Source organism: Tasmannia lanceolata, unplaced genomic scaffold (assembly GCF_043159265.1).
Source record: "Tasmannia lanceolata isolate RefF3 unplaced genomic scaffold, GAP_Taslan_0.1 ptg000007l, whole genome shotgun sequence".
Taxonomy (NCBI): domain Eukaryota; kingdom Viridiplantae; phylum Streptophyta; class Magnoliopsida; order Canellales; family Winteraceae; genus Tasmannia; species Tasmannia lanceolata.
In genome coordinates this window covers 17,519,428-17,536,198 of record NW_027518684.1, presented here as the reverse complement: position 1 = coordinate 17,536,198, position 16,771 = coordinate 17,519,428, and the positions used below count along the sequence as shown (strand labels likewise).

Below are 16,771 nucleotides of genomic sequence, written 5' to 3'. Positions count from 1 at the left end.
AGGTTATTCCTAGCCTGAGATCCTTAGCATTTTTAAAGACTGACTTGTTGCCTAATCATTTTCACCTTTCCAGATGAGATGATTCTTCACTGGAGTTCTGGAGTCTCGACTGCGCGAAATATTTTTAAAGCCAAACTTCACCTTTTTTTAGGTTATTCCTAGCCTGAGATCCTTAGCATTTTTAAAGACTGACTTGTTGCCTAATCATTTTCACCTTTCCAGATGAAATGATTCTTCAATGGAGTTCTGGAGTCTCGACTGCGCGAAATATTTTTAAAGCCAAACTTCACCTTTTTTTAGGTTATTCCTAGCCTGAGATCCTTAGCATTTTTAAAGACTGACTTGTTGCCAGACATCGATTAAGACCGCCACGATTTGGGTGCTCCTGACCAAGATCTACATGAGAGAAGGCATTTAATGCTATCTGCTTGGTAGACTCTAACCTTGGCCTAAGGGATCCAGCTAGTGACATCTCAGCTACCGAGTGGTCAGGTGGGAATTTGAAATTTGAAATCAACAGTTCCTTTTGGCCCTTCGGTTCTTGCCTCAATCTGCCAGGTTTTTCCCCTCACAAATCTATGCCTTCCTCCAACGCCGAAGGGAGAAGGCCGGTGATATTATTTCCTAACTGGTTAGATGATTGAGAGGATGCTTCCTCATTTTCCGCCTCTGGTATGCACTTCACTTGAACTAGGAAGAATTTGTTATCCATTTTTAAATTAACAAAAGGTGGTATCGATTTCCAGAACTCTGTAAGGACTTTCACTGAGGCAAAGGCCACACAATAATCGTGGTTCCCTGATAATTGAACTTTGGTCACATGCCCAAAGAGCTTTCCCAAAGCTTCAACAGTTGATAACGACCATGCTATACATATTTGAGGTTTGATTCGTTTTATTAGTTAGAGTTCATTTTCTATGGATCTAATGTATTGATTCTACTTGGATTGAATTAAGTTTGTATTGTTGAATGTACTCTAAAGCTTTGATTACTCTATAAAACCCAAGGTGAAAATGATTATTATGGATATGAATGTTGCTGCCCACATTGATCTAGAACCATCTTAATGGTCAAAAGTTATCAAAATTGACTTGCAAAACCTAGGTTTGCATCAAATAGAGAAGAGATGGAGAAGATAGAACTATCAAGGCATCACACCAAGGTAACTTAGGAAATCACACCTCAATGGGTCATCAGGACATCACACCAAGACGTGGAGATTTCTCATCCAAGGTTGCCCAAGCAAAGGTTTTTATTTTCACTCATATTAATGTTGATGGCCTTAAACATGGTTTTAAAATTTTCACCAAAACAGACTCAAACGACCAAAATCATTCCATCTCCATCCCCAACGAACACATATCGAAACCAAATCGTAGGTGTATTAATTGTATAATATACCATTATGTGTTGCGTAATTATACGGGAATTGCATGTGAAATGTAGTGTATGTATTATGAATAAATATTTATATGAATTACATGTGAAATATCGTATGTAATGAGTTAATCAGGCATGCACGAAAGCGAATGTCACTAGGTGTTAGACGCTAAAACATTATGGTTGGTTTTTTGCTTATGGGATGATTTTTGAGTGTATATTTGTGATTAATCTGGCACTTCCAAAAGTTTCACCCTAAATATCCATCATCTGGGTATGTTTCCATATAGCTCCATAATTTTACAAGATTTCTACCGAAATTTTCATCCGAAACCGGCATGTTTCCATTTCCATCACGACACCTCTCTCTCTCAATCCAAGAAACTTCCATACAATTTGACACTCTGGCATGCTGCCCTCTTTAACTTAAAGCCCTAACTCTAGAAATTTCCAACAAAACCCATGAAAATAAAAAACCAACTCCCATCTCTACGAAAATATGATCCTCCCTACTTAAAGAAGTTGTGGGAATGATGGGCCCCATCTTTATTATAAAATCACTTAGTGACATGGAAAACAACATACAATGACTAAAATATCCATTATGGCTTAAGTTACTCTAATATAACTCTACTCAGCATCTAACTCCGAATTGTGCCAAACGTGCCCTTAAGTGACTTAGCAAAGAACATAGAATGACTAAAATACCCCTTGTGACTTCAGTTACTCTAATGTAACTCTACTCAGCATCTAACTCCTAAGTACGTCAAACGAGCCCTTAAGTGACTTAGAAAAGAACATAAGGGCGGCCCAGTGCACGAGGCTCCTGCCATTGCAGGGTCTGCGGAGGCCTAGATGTACGCAGCCTTACGCCTGCTTTGCAGAGAGGCTGTTTCCGTGACTCGAACTTGTGACCACCAGGTCACAATGGAGCGACCTTACCGTTGCGCCAAGGCTCGCCTTGTAACTTACGTTACTCTAATATAACTCTACTCAGCATCTAACTCCTAAATGCCCCATCTCATTTTCCAAATTCCAAACAAAATCTTGGAATTGGCTCTTTTGTCCCATGGCATCCTAGAATTGACTGTTTTTCCATTTCTTGTTCCTTTGACTATATGTCTTGATCTGATCCCTATCACTAGAGGGTCAGTGTTGGATGAGCAAAGGTAAGATGAGTACTCGTATCGCTTCAGAGATGCAATGACGATGATACATTGATGAGTACATCCGTCAACCTGCCACCATTCCGATTAAGGATGGTGCTAGGATTGATCCACAGAGTCACCATCAGATAGTTATGGACTTGCTTGTGGGGGTGATGATTGAGGCCCTGGTGATGTGGGAGATGATCTTGAGGGCAGTGTGAGAGGTGAGAGTCCTATACCCTTAGTCCATTTATAGTGGACGGAGGTTTTGAACATGCTATATAGGTTGAGGACCAATGTGCAAGACCACATGCATCACAACCAGGAACGGGACAAGTATTTCAACGGCTATGACAGAAGTTTCAGCAAAAATACAGAAGACTACTACTCCCTAGAGCCTAGAGGCCCGTTCTGCTTATGGCATTGAAAGTTTGACAACGTTGGGAGTAAGAACATTGGAAGTGGGAGCAAGGTTTCTGAACCCCATAAGATGCTTCATATGGGTATTGATATGAGTATGACTAAGGATACCTATATGGCACAGACTCACAGTCACACATTAAGCTATACGGGTATGGGATGTTATATGGATCATATGGACATGCACATGGGGATAGGGGGAGTTCATCTTCATAGATTCGTCAGAAAATGCACCATGACAGAAATAGTGATGTTGGGTTTGAGTCGGTCATAATATCGTACTCCTTTGTATACTTGTATCCCACATATTGTACTTTCCTTGTGTTATAATCCTTCACTATATTGTATTCCTTCATTACATTGCACTTGCTTTATGGAATTAATGAATGAGTAGCTTCTTTTCTACATTTTGTGTTTATTTGAAGCATATATGAGGTTGTATAGTATTTTGTGTTTAGAATGAACCTCACTAATGTGGTGCATGTCACTAGGTGTTTGCTCTTTTTTAAACCATTATGGATGATATTATTGCTCATGTGATTGTTTCTAAGCGTGTATTTGTGCTAATTCTAGAATTCCTAAAGTTCCATCTTATATTTCCATTGTTTGCATGAATTTTCATGAACTTCCATGATTTTACAGGATTTCCATGAGCTTCCACGACTAAAGTCAACTTACTTCCATTTCCATGGGGATCGAAGTCCATATTGAAACTGACATTTTAGGAGATGTACATGTTTGCTATCTACAAGTAGAAGAATAATATTTTATTAATTTTAGTAGCCATTCTTATTAGTGTATTGATTCCTTTGATATACCCAAAATATTAAGAATAAAATGCAGAAGAAAAAGATATTCCATGATAGAAAGAGCATTACCCCAAGTGCAAAGAAGTATCTGAATCACCATGCCTCTCACATGCAGAATTAAACATCACATTTGAACTTATTATATCGTGCTTCATGTGGGAACTCTTTCTGTCAAAGGGATGAGATTCAAGATACGGTACTATTGAGTGTTCAGTTGATGGTAGCTGACCTCGAAGCTCTGCGACCTAAAACAGTGTGGAAGGAAAAGATAGATTATATGACGTGACACAACGCTGAATGCAGATGTAAGTCAAGACATTATTAATATCATCAACTAAAAGTAAGCAGTTGCCTGTTTCCGTAAACTCTCGTTCTCCAACATCGCTTGTCGTTCCTAATAAAAAAAAGTAAGTTCCCATAAATAAAAATGGAAATATATACTCTAAATGATATCCCCAGAAAAATGCATGCCCGCATCTGGCAATTGCTACAATAAATGTGAATCAAACGATGTATTATAATAAAACGAATAAATGTCACATCCACACAATACCAATTTTACTAGATTCTTTTTTTATTATTAACATTCACAGTTCACAACCTTGGTTAAATGGCCATGACTTAAACTAGGAGACGAGAAAGTGACGAAGTACAGTTCGATGCAAATGGAAAGAAAAAACTTGGACCGTTCAAACAAATATGGCATCATTTTTTACAATAAATAATAATCTACAGCAGTTACAAATAATCTCAAAAACTCAGAAATATGTAAATCCATTGTCCAACGCGTCTAGCTCCTACCTATTGGAAACATACAAGTAACAAAGATATTTAGCTATTTAGAATTTTAGACAATTAACCAAACAGAACTATGCCAAAAAGAAACTAACATGAACACAAATAAAAAACAGAGTAAGCCATGTGATTAAAAAATTCAAAGATCACCTTGTTCTTTGTGCATGAATATATCAAGATCTAACAAGATGGATAGATATAAATCTCACAATATCCATGAAGCATTCCTCGAGTTTTAAAAAATGATACACAAGCATTTGAACAAACCTCTAAATCAGGTATCCATTTTTCCTGAGCCCACCAATCAAACAAGATTGACACAAGGGAAAACTATAACAATGAGATAGGAAATATTTGAATTCCATGGACAATTTCCATGTTACAATACAGTCGCAACCCTGAAAATTCTAGGTACCAGATATTTGGAGAGCTAATCAATTTCCCCCTCGTTACCCTCAATCATATCTCATGATTCAAATTTTTTTCCGTTATCAGACAAAATGCAGTGAGGAAAGACTTGATAGCTAGGAACATAACAGAGAACATGACCTTGGATAGGAGGGGATGGAAGAAAATGATCCATGTAGATGAACCCAACTAGTGTCAGGATTAGACTTAGTCATTTTGAGCCGGTTAGATTCTTTCACCTTCATCATGAAAATTTTCTAAAGGATTCATTAGCCGACCCCAACTGGTTTAAGACAAAGGCTTAGTTGAGTTGAATTGAGTATCAGACAAAATGCACTACAAGTATCGGGCACATCATAGTTATCAGCTTTCCACAGTTATCCACATGCAAACAAGTGCTTTTATGGGCTGAGGGACTCCAGTAAATCTTTACCATAAGTAAATATCTGTTTATTGACTCATAAAGATTAAACACTGGCAATTACCAGAATCAGTTCACTACCTCAAGTACTTGGTAAGCTATTGCCATTGTAAACTTTCCACAACTTACCCTCATGAGAACAGTCAGTTGAGAAGCACAAATAAACCCCTAACCACAAGTCCAAATAGGCTTCCCACATTATTTGCATTAAACAAACTAGTAATAGCAGCATGTGAAGTAGATTTTTTTTGCCTCTCATGAGCGTATTGGGGTCATGAAGTAATACTCAAAAAAAAAATATTTGGGGTCATGAAGTGTTGTGCAGATGCCTTGTATTATGGCAGTGATTCAACACCTAACGAACTAATGTGCGACACACATGAGGTTTCTCGGGCAAAGCCCCAGAAGCAAAACTCAATTTTCAGGTAACTTTATAAGGCTATTTCAATAATTGTAATGACATTAATATATAGGCCAAATATTAGGGTTACAGGAGACTGGCTCTTCTGGCCTATTCTTGGCTAAGAGAGAAAGAGTGCTATGTAACCCTAATTGAAATAGTGAAAACTCTTCTCTCTTGTGGACATAGGTACATTGCTGAACCACGTAAATCTGATGTTTCTTGTTTGTGTGTTGTGTTTCTTGCCTCTCATCTTGACGCGTTGATGCAGCACCGTGAAGAGAAATTGAGGTAACGGGAGAGAAATAGACGAAAGGGGATAGAACTAGAAGAATAGGGGAAGAAGAGACGAAAATAACCCGAAGAAGAGACGAATTTAGGGAGAAGTAGAAGAAGAATAGACGAATTTAGGGAGAGGAGAAGAAATCAGAAGAGGGAAGAAGAACACCAGAATTAGAGGGAGAAAAATCTTTATTCAATATCAATCAAAGTTAACAATAAAGCTGTAAAAAGGCCTATAAATAGGCAAATAACAACCTAAAAGATAGAAACCTACTAAAATAAGAATTTAAACTTCCTAATTCTAAATAACATAGAAAAGAAAATCCTAGAAACTAAAATAGCATGGAAATAAATTTCTAAAAGTCCTATTGGGCAACTATGCCTCTTATTGGGCCTACAATCTGCATCATTCTCCCTCGCTTGAAAAGAACTCGCCCTCGAGTTCTAAGCCGCCAGGATCGAATATGTAGACCACCCATGCAAGTAGTATGAGTCGTGATCTGTCGGCGGCGCTCCTGATGTGTGATGCTCGTAACAACCGTGAGAAGCGTCTGAAATGCTGACAGAGTGAGAGAAGAAATCACCCATGGAGAATCATAAATGCACGAACCTCTCCTGACAAGTAATGAAGCTGGGAATATGGCAACGTACTCCTCCTGTATCAGTGGGATATGCATAACAGCTATAGGCAGTACCAATCCATGACTAGCTTCAATAGGATTATCATCCACTGGTATCACATCTGGCGCAAAGGAATCAGCAACAAAATCATCTGCTAGAATCGTATCTGGCATAGTGATATCAGACGGGCAATCCTCCTGATCAATCTGCGTAACAAGCTCCACTGTCTCAGCACAAATCTTGATAACCCGCTCAATCGGCTCAGGGATAGGGCAATCCTCAACAATATGCTCTCGAACATCCGTCTCAAGTAATGGCTCAACAGTCATGTCACTCGGCTCTGACTCAGGACGATGCTCGATCAACTCTGACAAGGGAAAAACCTCACATGGATCTGCCACAATATCTGCCTTAGAAGTGTGAAGCTGTCTCTGCTCACGTATACGACGCACTGAATCAGCTATAATTTCAGCTTTGCATATATAATGACGGTCTTCTTTTAGTCGTTCAAAGAGGACTTCGACTTTACTTTCAACACTACACAATACTCTATATTCTCGCTCACGATTCAATCTCTGTTGATTCAAATAGTCGAGAGCATAAATATTCATAAACGCATCACGAACATCCTCCCAACGACAGATTGACTGCTCACGTCTTCTACAACGGTTCGTTTCAATGTGGCTCCATGAACATCGGGCTTGTCGTCGCACAGTTTCTTTAGCCCAGTAGATAGTCTGGCGGTGATCATGGCCATTGTGCTCATGATATGCGTCTAGAGCATCAATCCAACGTAAACATGTATCCTCAAAATAGCGAAAGTGAGTGCGGCCATTCCAATAGCTTTCGTCGTACCCATCAAAAAACGGAACAAGTGGTGGAGTCATAGAGATCAATGACGAAAACTTAAATCAACCGTCTGATTTGTTTGTCATGTCGAAAGGAACACAATGCATGTCTCGGATCTCAAATCGGATGACGGAAAGGAGTGGATCGGATGAGGGGCGCGACCAACGGTCGAGATTTCTCTTGAAACTGCGCTGAAGACTGTTGTCCGCTGTTGAAAATAGGCTGGAGGCGCTCTAAAAGTTGTCACGGACAACTTTCGTGTTGAGGTCGAGGCTAAATTTCAAACAGAAATAGCCCAAAACTAGAGAGAGAAACTAGATAGAGAGATAAGAGAGAGAAAGTGAAGAGAAAAATAGAAGTCTCTCTTCTTTTTCCTGATTTTTTTTTTTTTGGGTGCCTATTGTAAAAGAGGGGGTTAAATTGGTTTGTACTAATTGGAGGGGGTTGTCTGAAGGAAGATGGGGGGTGAAATACAACTTCTTTCTTCTTTTTTTCACTTGACAGACTGACGTGAAAACGTAAGTAAAAATAGGGGCGTTGCCCAAGGAAAGAAGGGGGGTCGGATGGTAGTGAAACACTTAATATCAGGGGGGTGCCTGAGTGAAAGAAAAAGGGGCTGATTTAAGGCAAGTTAACTTTATTGTGATATGACCCTCACTTTTAATAAATGAAGAGAGAGTTACCTTTTTTGTTTGCAACAGCTGGCCCATAGACTTTATTGTTCATGTATTGCTTGCTTGGGAAGGAAACTCTTCTTCTAATAAAGAAACTTGTACTTGCCTTTCCTTGCCTTGCCTTGCCTTTCTTACTTTTGTGGCCCCACTTACACAATTTTATTCTATTATGCTGCTTCTTCTCTTCTTGGTCACGTGACCTGCTTCTAAAAATATGCTTTTTTCTAAAGCATGCGATGCCTTATTGCGCAAGCTTCCTTTTAGTATTTTGTATTGCTTGTGGTCACGTGACCTCTTAACACCCAGAAAATAAAGTTACCTCTCTTAGATAACTTCAAGAAAGTAACCCTAAATATTTCCTTCTTCCTCACGCAGCAGTATAGGAGTTTCTTCTCGAAAGGAAACTTGGCGGTGGTGATTCCGGAAAAAAAAAAGTGTCGAAAAACCTGCAAACCAATTCTATCAGCCCAGAGAAGATAGACGGGACAGAGCCGCAGGGAAGGGCCGACAGAAAAATGGGTTTAAAAGCTACAGGAAAGAGGCTTTGTGGTGGTGGCTGTTGGGATTGGGCTGAGATTAGGGTATGATTTGAATAGGGTATTTAATGGACTGATCTTAGGTCTGGCTTCTAAAACCTAGGGCTGAAAGTTGTTGGATGAAATTGTTGGGCTTGCAATCAGTAGGATAATTTGAATGGAGGGTTCGGGAAGAGTTTTGGGGAAGGGAAACTCGGCTAGGGCTAAGTTGTTGTTAGAGATGTAGGGGAAACTCGGCTAGGGCTAAGTTGTTGTTAGAGATGTAGGGTTTTTTTTTTGTTTTTTTTTTCTCTGCAACTCTCGGATGCAACTGGGCTGTTTGGTTCACAAAAGAACAGGGAAAGAATGCGGGCGTGGATGGCTGGTGGTGTTTTTTTTTTTTTAGCTGAACTGGTGGATTATTGGTGGAGTATGGGACTGCTAACAAGAAGGATCTGGGTCAGGGTTTGGTTAGGGAAGAACAACAGTTAGGGTTTCAGGTTTGTGGCTATTCAAAAGTTGGTTTTGGTGAGTTTCATGTGCAAGCTTGCAGATTGGGGCTGGTTTGGGTTAGACGCAGGACAACAATGTTAATTGGAAGAAACCACCGAAAACTGAAAACTCGTCTTGGATCTTTAGCTCTGATACCAAATTGATGCAACATCGTGAAGAAATTGAGGTAACGGGAGAAATAGACGAAAGGGGATAGAACTAGAAGAATAGGGGAAGAAGAGACGAAAATAACCCGAAGAAGAGACGAATTTAGGGAGAAGTAGAAGAAGAATAGACGAATTTAGGGAGAGGAGAAGAAATCAGAAGAGGGAAGAAGAAAACCAGAATTAGAGGGAGAAGAATCTTTATTCAATATCAATCAAAGTTAACAATAAAGCTGTAAAAAGACCTATAAATAGGCAAATAACAACCTAAAAGATAGAAACCTACTAAAATAAGAATTTAAACTTCCTAATTCTAAATAACATAGAAAATAAAATCCTGGAAACTAAAATAGCATGGAAATAAATTTCTAAAAGTCCTATTGGGCAACTATGCCTCTTATTGGGCCTACAATCTGCATCACGCGTGCTACACATCGTGTTTGATCTTATTTTGAGAGATTAGAGATCTCTCGATTTTCAACATGAAGTTTCAATGGCTATGAGCCAAACACCTAATTGTACAAATTTAGGTTTCTATGCCTAGATATTAGGAGTGGACAAAGAATTCTCAATGTGACTGGATGCTTTCACATGATGACCATTAATTCAACTCAGGTGACAAGAAGTTGATATAAAAAAACTCACTAGCTTGTTGCTTCATAGTTTCACTTATGCAACAAGAAGAGGGGGTCATCAAATAGATAAACAAACATCCATGAAGTATAGTTGCAAAAGAGAGTTTCGGTTCGCTTATATAATATAGGAATTCGTTGCAATATGAATTGTTGCCCCATTATCATAATACAACTATGCTGGAGATGTCGATGAGAACCCAATCTCTAATAAGGAGCGAAGCCCGATTAGCTCCCCACTTGTATAGGACATAGCCCTATACTCAGCTACTTGACTTAGAAACAACGTCTTGCTTTTTTACTTCTCCATGACACAAATTACTTCTTACAAACGTGCAATATCCAGTAGTTGATCTTTTGTCTGCAGGAGATCCCGCCCAGTCTGCATCACTGAATCCTTCTAACTAGAGGTGGACATGGTTCGGGTTGGTTCAGTTCTGGGATAAACCCAAAACCGAACCAATCCCTATCGGTTCTCAATATTGGGAACCATAATTGAACCCTGGAACCGAACCAAACCAGAACCGATCTTGAACGGGTTGGCACGGTTTGGTGCTGGGTTTTTTATTTATTTTTCCCAGCCCCCTTTCTTTCAAATCCCCCCCCCCTCCTCTTATTTTTAATGAAATAAAAAAGACTATTAGTTTTAACACTCCCTTCCAGCAAAGGTGCTTCTGTGAAGGAGGCTAGCAAATCCCATTTGACACACACACGCACATATATACGATTCGGTTCAATTCTGGGTCCCAGGACCCCAACCCCAAAACCGAACCGAAACCAACGGTTCCAAAATTTTGGAACCAGAACCGAATCGAACCAAATAGGTCGGTTCGGTTCTTCGAGTTGGACCAGAACCATGTCCACCCCTACTTGTACCTTTTCATGTCCATATTTTCTAAAATACAAACCTTTACCTGGAGTACCCTTCAAATATTTGATGATCTGAATGACAGCCACCCATTGTGAAGTGGAGAACTCATAAAGCGACTAACCATAGCCACTGTAAATGATATGTCTGACCGGGTGACAGTCAGATAGATCAACTTACCAACTAGTCTTCTGTATCGACCAGGATCATTCAGCAACTCACCCTGATCAGGAAGATATTTAACATTTGGATCCATAAGAGTGGATGCAAGTTTCACCCCCATTGATCCAGTCTCCTCTAAAATGTCTAACACATATTTTCTTTGTGACAAAAAAAGGCCATGACGTTGACGTGAGCGTGCTACCTCAATACCGAGGAAATATCTGAGCTGACTCAAATCTTTAGTGGAAAATTCCCCTTGGAGAAAGTATTTCAAATTATGTATCCCAGATCTGTCATCTTCTATAATTACAATATCATCGACATACACTATCGGAAGGATATATCCAACAGCGGCCTTGTGACTAAACACGAAATGATCGACAACACACTGCTTCAACCCAAAAATGCAAAATTGCAGTACTAAACCTTCCAGACCAAGCCCTCAGTGATAGTTTCACACCATAAATTGCCTTCTGAAGACGGCATACTCCCCTGAGCAACATGCCCAGGGGGTTGCTCCATATAAAGTTCCTCAAAAAGATCGTCATGGAGGAAGGCATTCTTCCCATCAAGCTGATACAGAGGCCAGCCATGATTAACAGCTAGAGAGATGAGTACTCGTACCAAAGGAATCTTGGCGATGGGAGAAAAGGTATCCGGATAGTCAACACCAAATGTTTGAGTATACCCTTTAGCAACAAGGTGAGCTTTGACACGCTCTACAGACGGGTCTGGAAGATACTTTACCACAAGACCCAATGCACCCAATAGGTCGAGCTCCAAAAGAGAGAGGAACCAACTGCCATGTTTTATTTGAGTGAAGTGCAGCCATCTTTGCGTCCATGACAGCCCGCCACCCAAGATGATTTAGAGCATCTGTAACTAACTTAGGCAAAGTAACCGAAGACATGCTAGAAACAAATGAATGATAAGATGGTAAAAGATGCTCATAAGAAACGAACTTTGAAATGAGATGTGCAATAGTACGAGAGCGAGTATGGGATGCAATGGTGAATCTAAAGTAGGAGAACAAATACATGGAGGACAACGAGGATCAGCTGGCTGAGAAGGTGCCTCATTCGCAGTAGTGGTCAGAGATGGTGTCTCATTCATAGGGAAAACAACTTGTCGAGATCCCTGAGTATAAGTTTGCACTCCAGACTCTATTTTCCCTGTAGGGCCTGGGATGGGGTCAGGAACAACTGTAGAGATAAGTAGAGGAGGCAAAGGAGAACCCACCACGACTGGAACTGGAATACTGGGAACATCAACCGATAAGGAAGGAGAGGAATCAGATGAATAAGGCTGGTCTTTAAAAAATGTGACATCTGCATAGACAAATGTCTGCTGAAGACGTGGACTATAACACTTATAACATTTCTGGGTACAACAGTAACCCAGAAAGATACACTTCTCTGCACAAGGTTCCAACTTGTCAAGACCAAGAGACAAATTCTGAAAAAAGCACGTACAACCAAAGACACGCGACACTAGGGAAACAGATCAATGGAAAACGGTGTTTTCCCAGATAAAATAGAGGAAGGAAGACGGTTTCCTAGGTAGCATATTATAAGAGTTGCATCCCCCCAATGAATTTTAGGAACTTTCATCCATGGTTTTAAATTTCGACCCCCGAAATCCAAAATTTCGGATTTCGGTGGAGACCGACACCGACCAAAACCGAAACGGTCATTTATTTCGGTAGAAATTTCAGTTTTTCTGAAATTTGACCAAAAAAACTGTTTTTTTAATATTTTACCGAAATTTCGGCCGAAATTTAATATTAAATAAAATAATCATTTCGGGTTATGTACCAGATTTTGACCGAAATTTTGAAATTTCGGTCGAAATTTTGAAATTTCGGTCGAAATTTCGAAATTCCTTCCGAAACCGGTACCGAAACCGAAATTTTAAACCTTGCTTTCATCTAAACATAATGATTCGAGTCATATCAAGCAGGTAGCGAATTTTCCTCTCAGCAACACCATTCTGCATTAAAGACTTGAGATTGATCTTTAAGTAAAAACAACCAAGTGACAGGAGAATAGTCATAAACAAATATGATAAAATATTTAAAGCCATTTAATGGCGTAGTTCTAGACGGACCTCAAACATCAGAATGTTTAAGGTCAAAAGGACAAGACACTTGACTACTAACTCGAGAAGGGAATGACACATGATGGTGTTTTCCCAACTCACAGGACTCGCAATGAAAAGATGGAAAAGAATTTGAAACATAAGAAGTTTTCCTAAGCATTGCAGCAGATGGATGTCCCAAACGACAATGCCGCTGATAAGCATCAATTGACGTATGAAGTGCGACGCCAGCTCCTTCCTGGTCAAGGTAATATAGGCCATCAATCTCACAGCCCAAGCCAACCCTCATCCTAGACTCCTAGTCTTCATGTCTTGAAAAACACAATAGGAAGGAAAATAACGAAATAGAATAATTCAGAGATTTCGTCAATTGGCTAACAGATAATAGGTTAACAGGAAAAGATGGGACATAAAGAACAAAAGACAATTGAAGGCCCGATGTGGTGAAGACTATACTCATCTCAGATACAAGGGACGTAGTTCCATCAGCTAAAGTAACAGTACTAGGGCCCATAAAAAGAAATGATTGGGATGCTCATGAATCAATGAGCCATGATCCAGAAGTACCAGAGAGAAAACATGAGGGGCTGCCTTTATGTGCAAACATGGCAGCTGACTGCTTTCTTTTGTCCTGAGACGCACAAGTTCATCATATTCTGCACGAGGGACAACCATGGTGTCAGGAGTTACAGATGGAAAGAGGAAAGACTATCAGAAGCAGCAACATAATCACTCGCAGGTCGGTAGGGGCAAAGCTTAGGATATAAATCGTAGCAATACCCAACATTATGTCCATCCATACGACAGTGAGTGCAATAACGGGACCCACGTCCACGACCTCCACCATCACGGTCACGGCCACGCCCAAAACGACCACACCATGACCATCATTAGTTCCAGTATATGTCACAGGAGCAGACCCATCCACCATTGGGTCATTATGCTGAACTACTCTCATACGCTGGACCCGGGAGAAAACATCTGGGATGGGAATCGAACCAGAACTGACAATCTGTTGTCGGAGTTGTAGATAGTCAGGCCCCAATGAATCCAGAAACCGAACAACACGTAACTCCTGATGCTTTTTAAGAACTCGTGATCAACGGTAAAGGGAAACAATAAATCAAGCTCCTAACATAGCGCAAGGTAATCAATCACTGTAATGGGTTCCCACCGGGTTGTCTCCTCGCTAAAGATTAAACCATTCGGAAAACTGGTCACAGATACGTGTCAAATTATCACCCCCAGAATACATCATAGCCGTCTATCCCAAATTTCCTTTGAACACTGAAGGTACATCAAGGAAGTAACAATATTGGGTTCCATACAACCCTAGAGAAAAGAGCAGATCACAACACCGTCTTCATGCTACTAATCATAAGTCAAATCAGTGGTAGCCGGAAGAGCGCGCTCTAGAAAACTGATTTTCTGACATCCAAGTAAATAAGTGTAGACAACCATTTTCCACGGGGGGAGATTTGTCCCATCCAACTTTATGGAATTCATCTGAAGTGAAGGTTCGACATGGGAATAACTAGATTGGGCAGTGTACGAAGCAAAACGGATGTCATCAGCCTTGAGCTCAGCAGTTTGCAGAGGTGAGTGCCCCACAGATTCAATATAAAGTCATACAAACACCAAGAACACTAACAAAGCGTCCAACCTCCACAAAGCACAACAACACACCAACCACACCACTGCACCACAAAGAAGCTCCAATAAATCAACCAACAATAACACACTCACCAACAACCATCACCACAACATCATCAACAAAGGTCACTATCAATCAAAGTGACCATCAACAATTATCAACAACAACCACCATCAACAACCCTCGACAGCAACGAGCCGACAACACATGTAGCAAAGTAACCATCACAAGTTGAAATATCACCAATTCAGCCAACAACAATGCAACTATCACCAAAGAAGCCAGCAACCAAGAACATCCAACAACTCCACGAACAACTCAGTCAACAACCAACAACTCAATCACAAACAAATCGATCACCATAAAGGTATCAACAACAACCATCACCAAATCCAACAACAACCATCACCAAATCCACCAACAACAAATGAAAAAGATGAGGGAAGAAACTATATTAAGATCATAAAGAAATGAAGATTAGGGATTGATTTGATAGAGAAGTTAAGAGCGTAGGGTTAGAGATTGAAAAACAAAAGAATGAAGATTTAGGGTTGGAAGGTGCGGCTAGGTTTAGGGAGGTGAAGGAATGCGGCTAGGATTAGAGCTTTAGGGAAGGCAGGGGGAAATGAAGAGGAGTAGGTGATGGTGCAGCTAGGGTATGAAGGCAAAGGGATATGCGGCTAGGGTTAGGGTTAAAAACCCAAAAAAATTGAAGGGTTAGGGTTTTATGGGTCAGCAGCTAGGGTTTTGGGACAATAGGTGGGGCGGTTGGGTTGAGGAGGGTTTGGATGAAGGTTGGGAGAGAAGAAGGATGGGGTTAGAGTTTAAACACAAAAAGAAGACCTCCCATCATGGGTACAAGAACACATACTCCTTTGTGAAAGACGGCATTCACATCACTTTAAGTCCTGTAAAGGATCCCCCTAAACTGTCTGGGAATGTGTTAGCACCTCGTGAGTCAGTTAAAAAGGGTGTTTCACCAAAAAGTAAGTCGTTGGCACTATTCATCGCACATTCTCCATTCGAGAGCACTCATGAAAAAATAAGTTCAGTCATAGGTTCCTCTATCATCGAGACTGCTAGGAATCGTGACTTCATCATTATCCTTGTTAATAGGTTCCTAGATGTGTTTCGTTTCATATCTATTTGTGTCGCTAGGTTTTTCAGATGTATCAGTTCTTTGGGAAACTTTATGGAGCAAATGGGGACAGAACTTCATGTCAGTAGTGTTTTCCATCCCCATCCAAATGGACCAACAGAAATGGTTAATTACAGCATAAGGGATTTACCTAATTTTTTAACTAGCAAGATACACCATCAATGGAACATGTTTTTACCTCAAGCAAGATTCACATATCACAGTTCCTTTGGTAGTACCATTGGTAGATCCTCTTTACCCTATGAAGCCATCCTTAGATTTTCCATTCCCAATTGTTGGGCCGTACCACCATACCTTGCACCGGGCGTATCAGTGCTGAATCCGAGGATCTTATTCATCACATGGAAGAGGTATACCAAGAGAGATATTGAAGCAGATTCGTGCGAGTAGCGATGAATGTGAGACAGCCGCAGATCAGCATTGCGGAGAGCAGGCTTTCAATACGGGCGGTTTAATGATAGTATATTTTCGACGCAAGCGATTATTGGCGGAGTAGACCCACCAAAGCATGAGCCAGGCGACACACGTACATTACCATTTCGGGCAACTACTTTAGAGGATCAGATCAAGGACACTGTAGATATATGGACGACCTATACACACCACGGATCACATCGACGATACCTTGTTCGATGATGGGGCCGTTTCCAGCTAATCACAGATTTAACTCGACGGAGTCGTGTTCTTCCCACTCGGGGAGAATTGGTGTGGCCCGACCGTTGGATCACCATTTTATTATGTTTGCACTTATTTATTTTGGTTTATTTGGATGTATTTGACATTATTGGATTATCCTTGATGTTGGGGATATTCACATCATC

The 16,771-nt window shown here is 40.4% G+C and overlaps 1 protein-coding gene across 4 annotated transcripts in view; it reads right to left on the bottom strand.

Moving 5' to 3' along the window:
* The window catches only part of AGL15 (AGAMOUS-like 15), a 41,206-nt gene that overhangs the window by 2,420 nt on the left and 22,015 nt on the right, over positions 1–16,771 (bottom strand). For all 4 annotated transcript variants that reach the window (XM_077385580.1, XM_077385579.1, XM_077385581.1 and 1 more), the window contains exons 6-7: positions 4,110–4,151; positions 3,827–4,002 (exon numbers count right to left, since the gene is read on the bottom strand). In XM_077385580.1, coding sequence (XP_077241695.1) covers positions 3,827–4,002; positions 4,110–4,151 — 218 coding nt within the window. The remainder of the gene's footprint in view (positions 1–3,826; positions 4,003–4,109; positions 4,152–16,771) is intronic.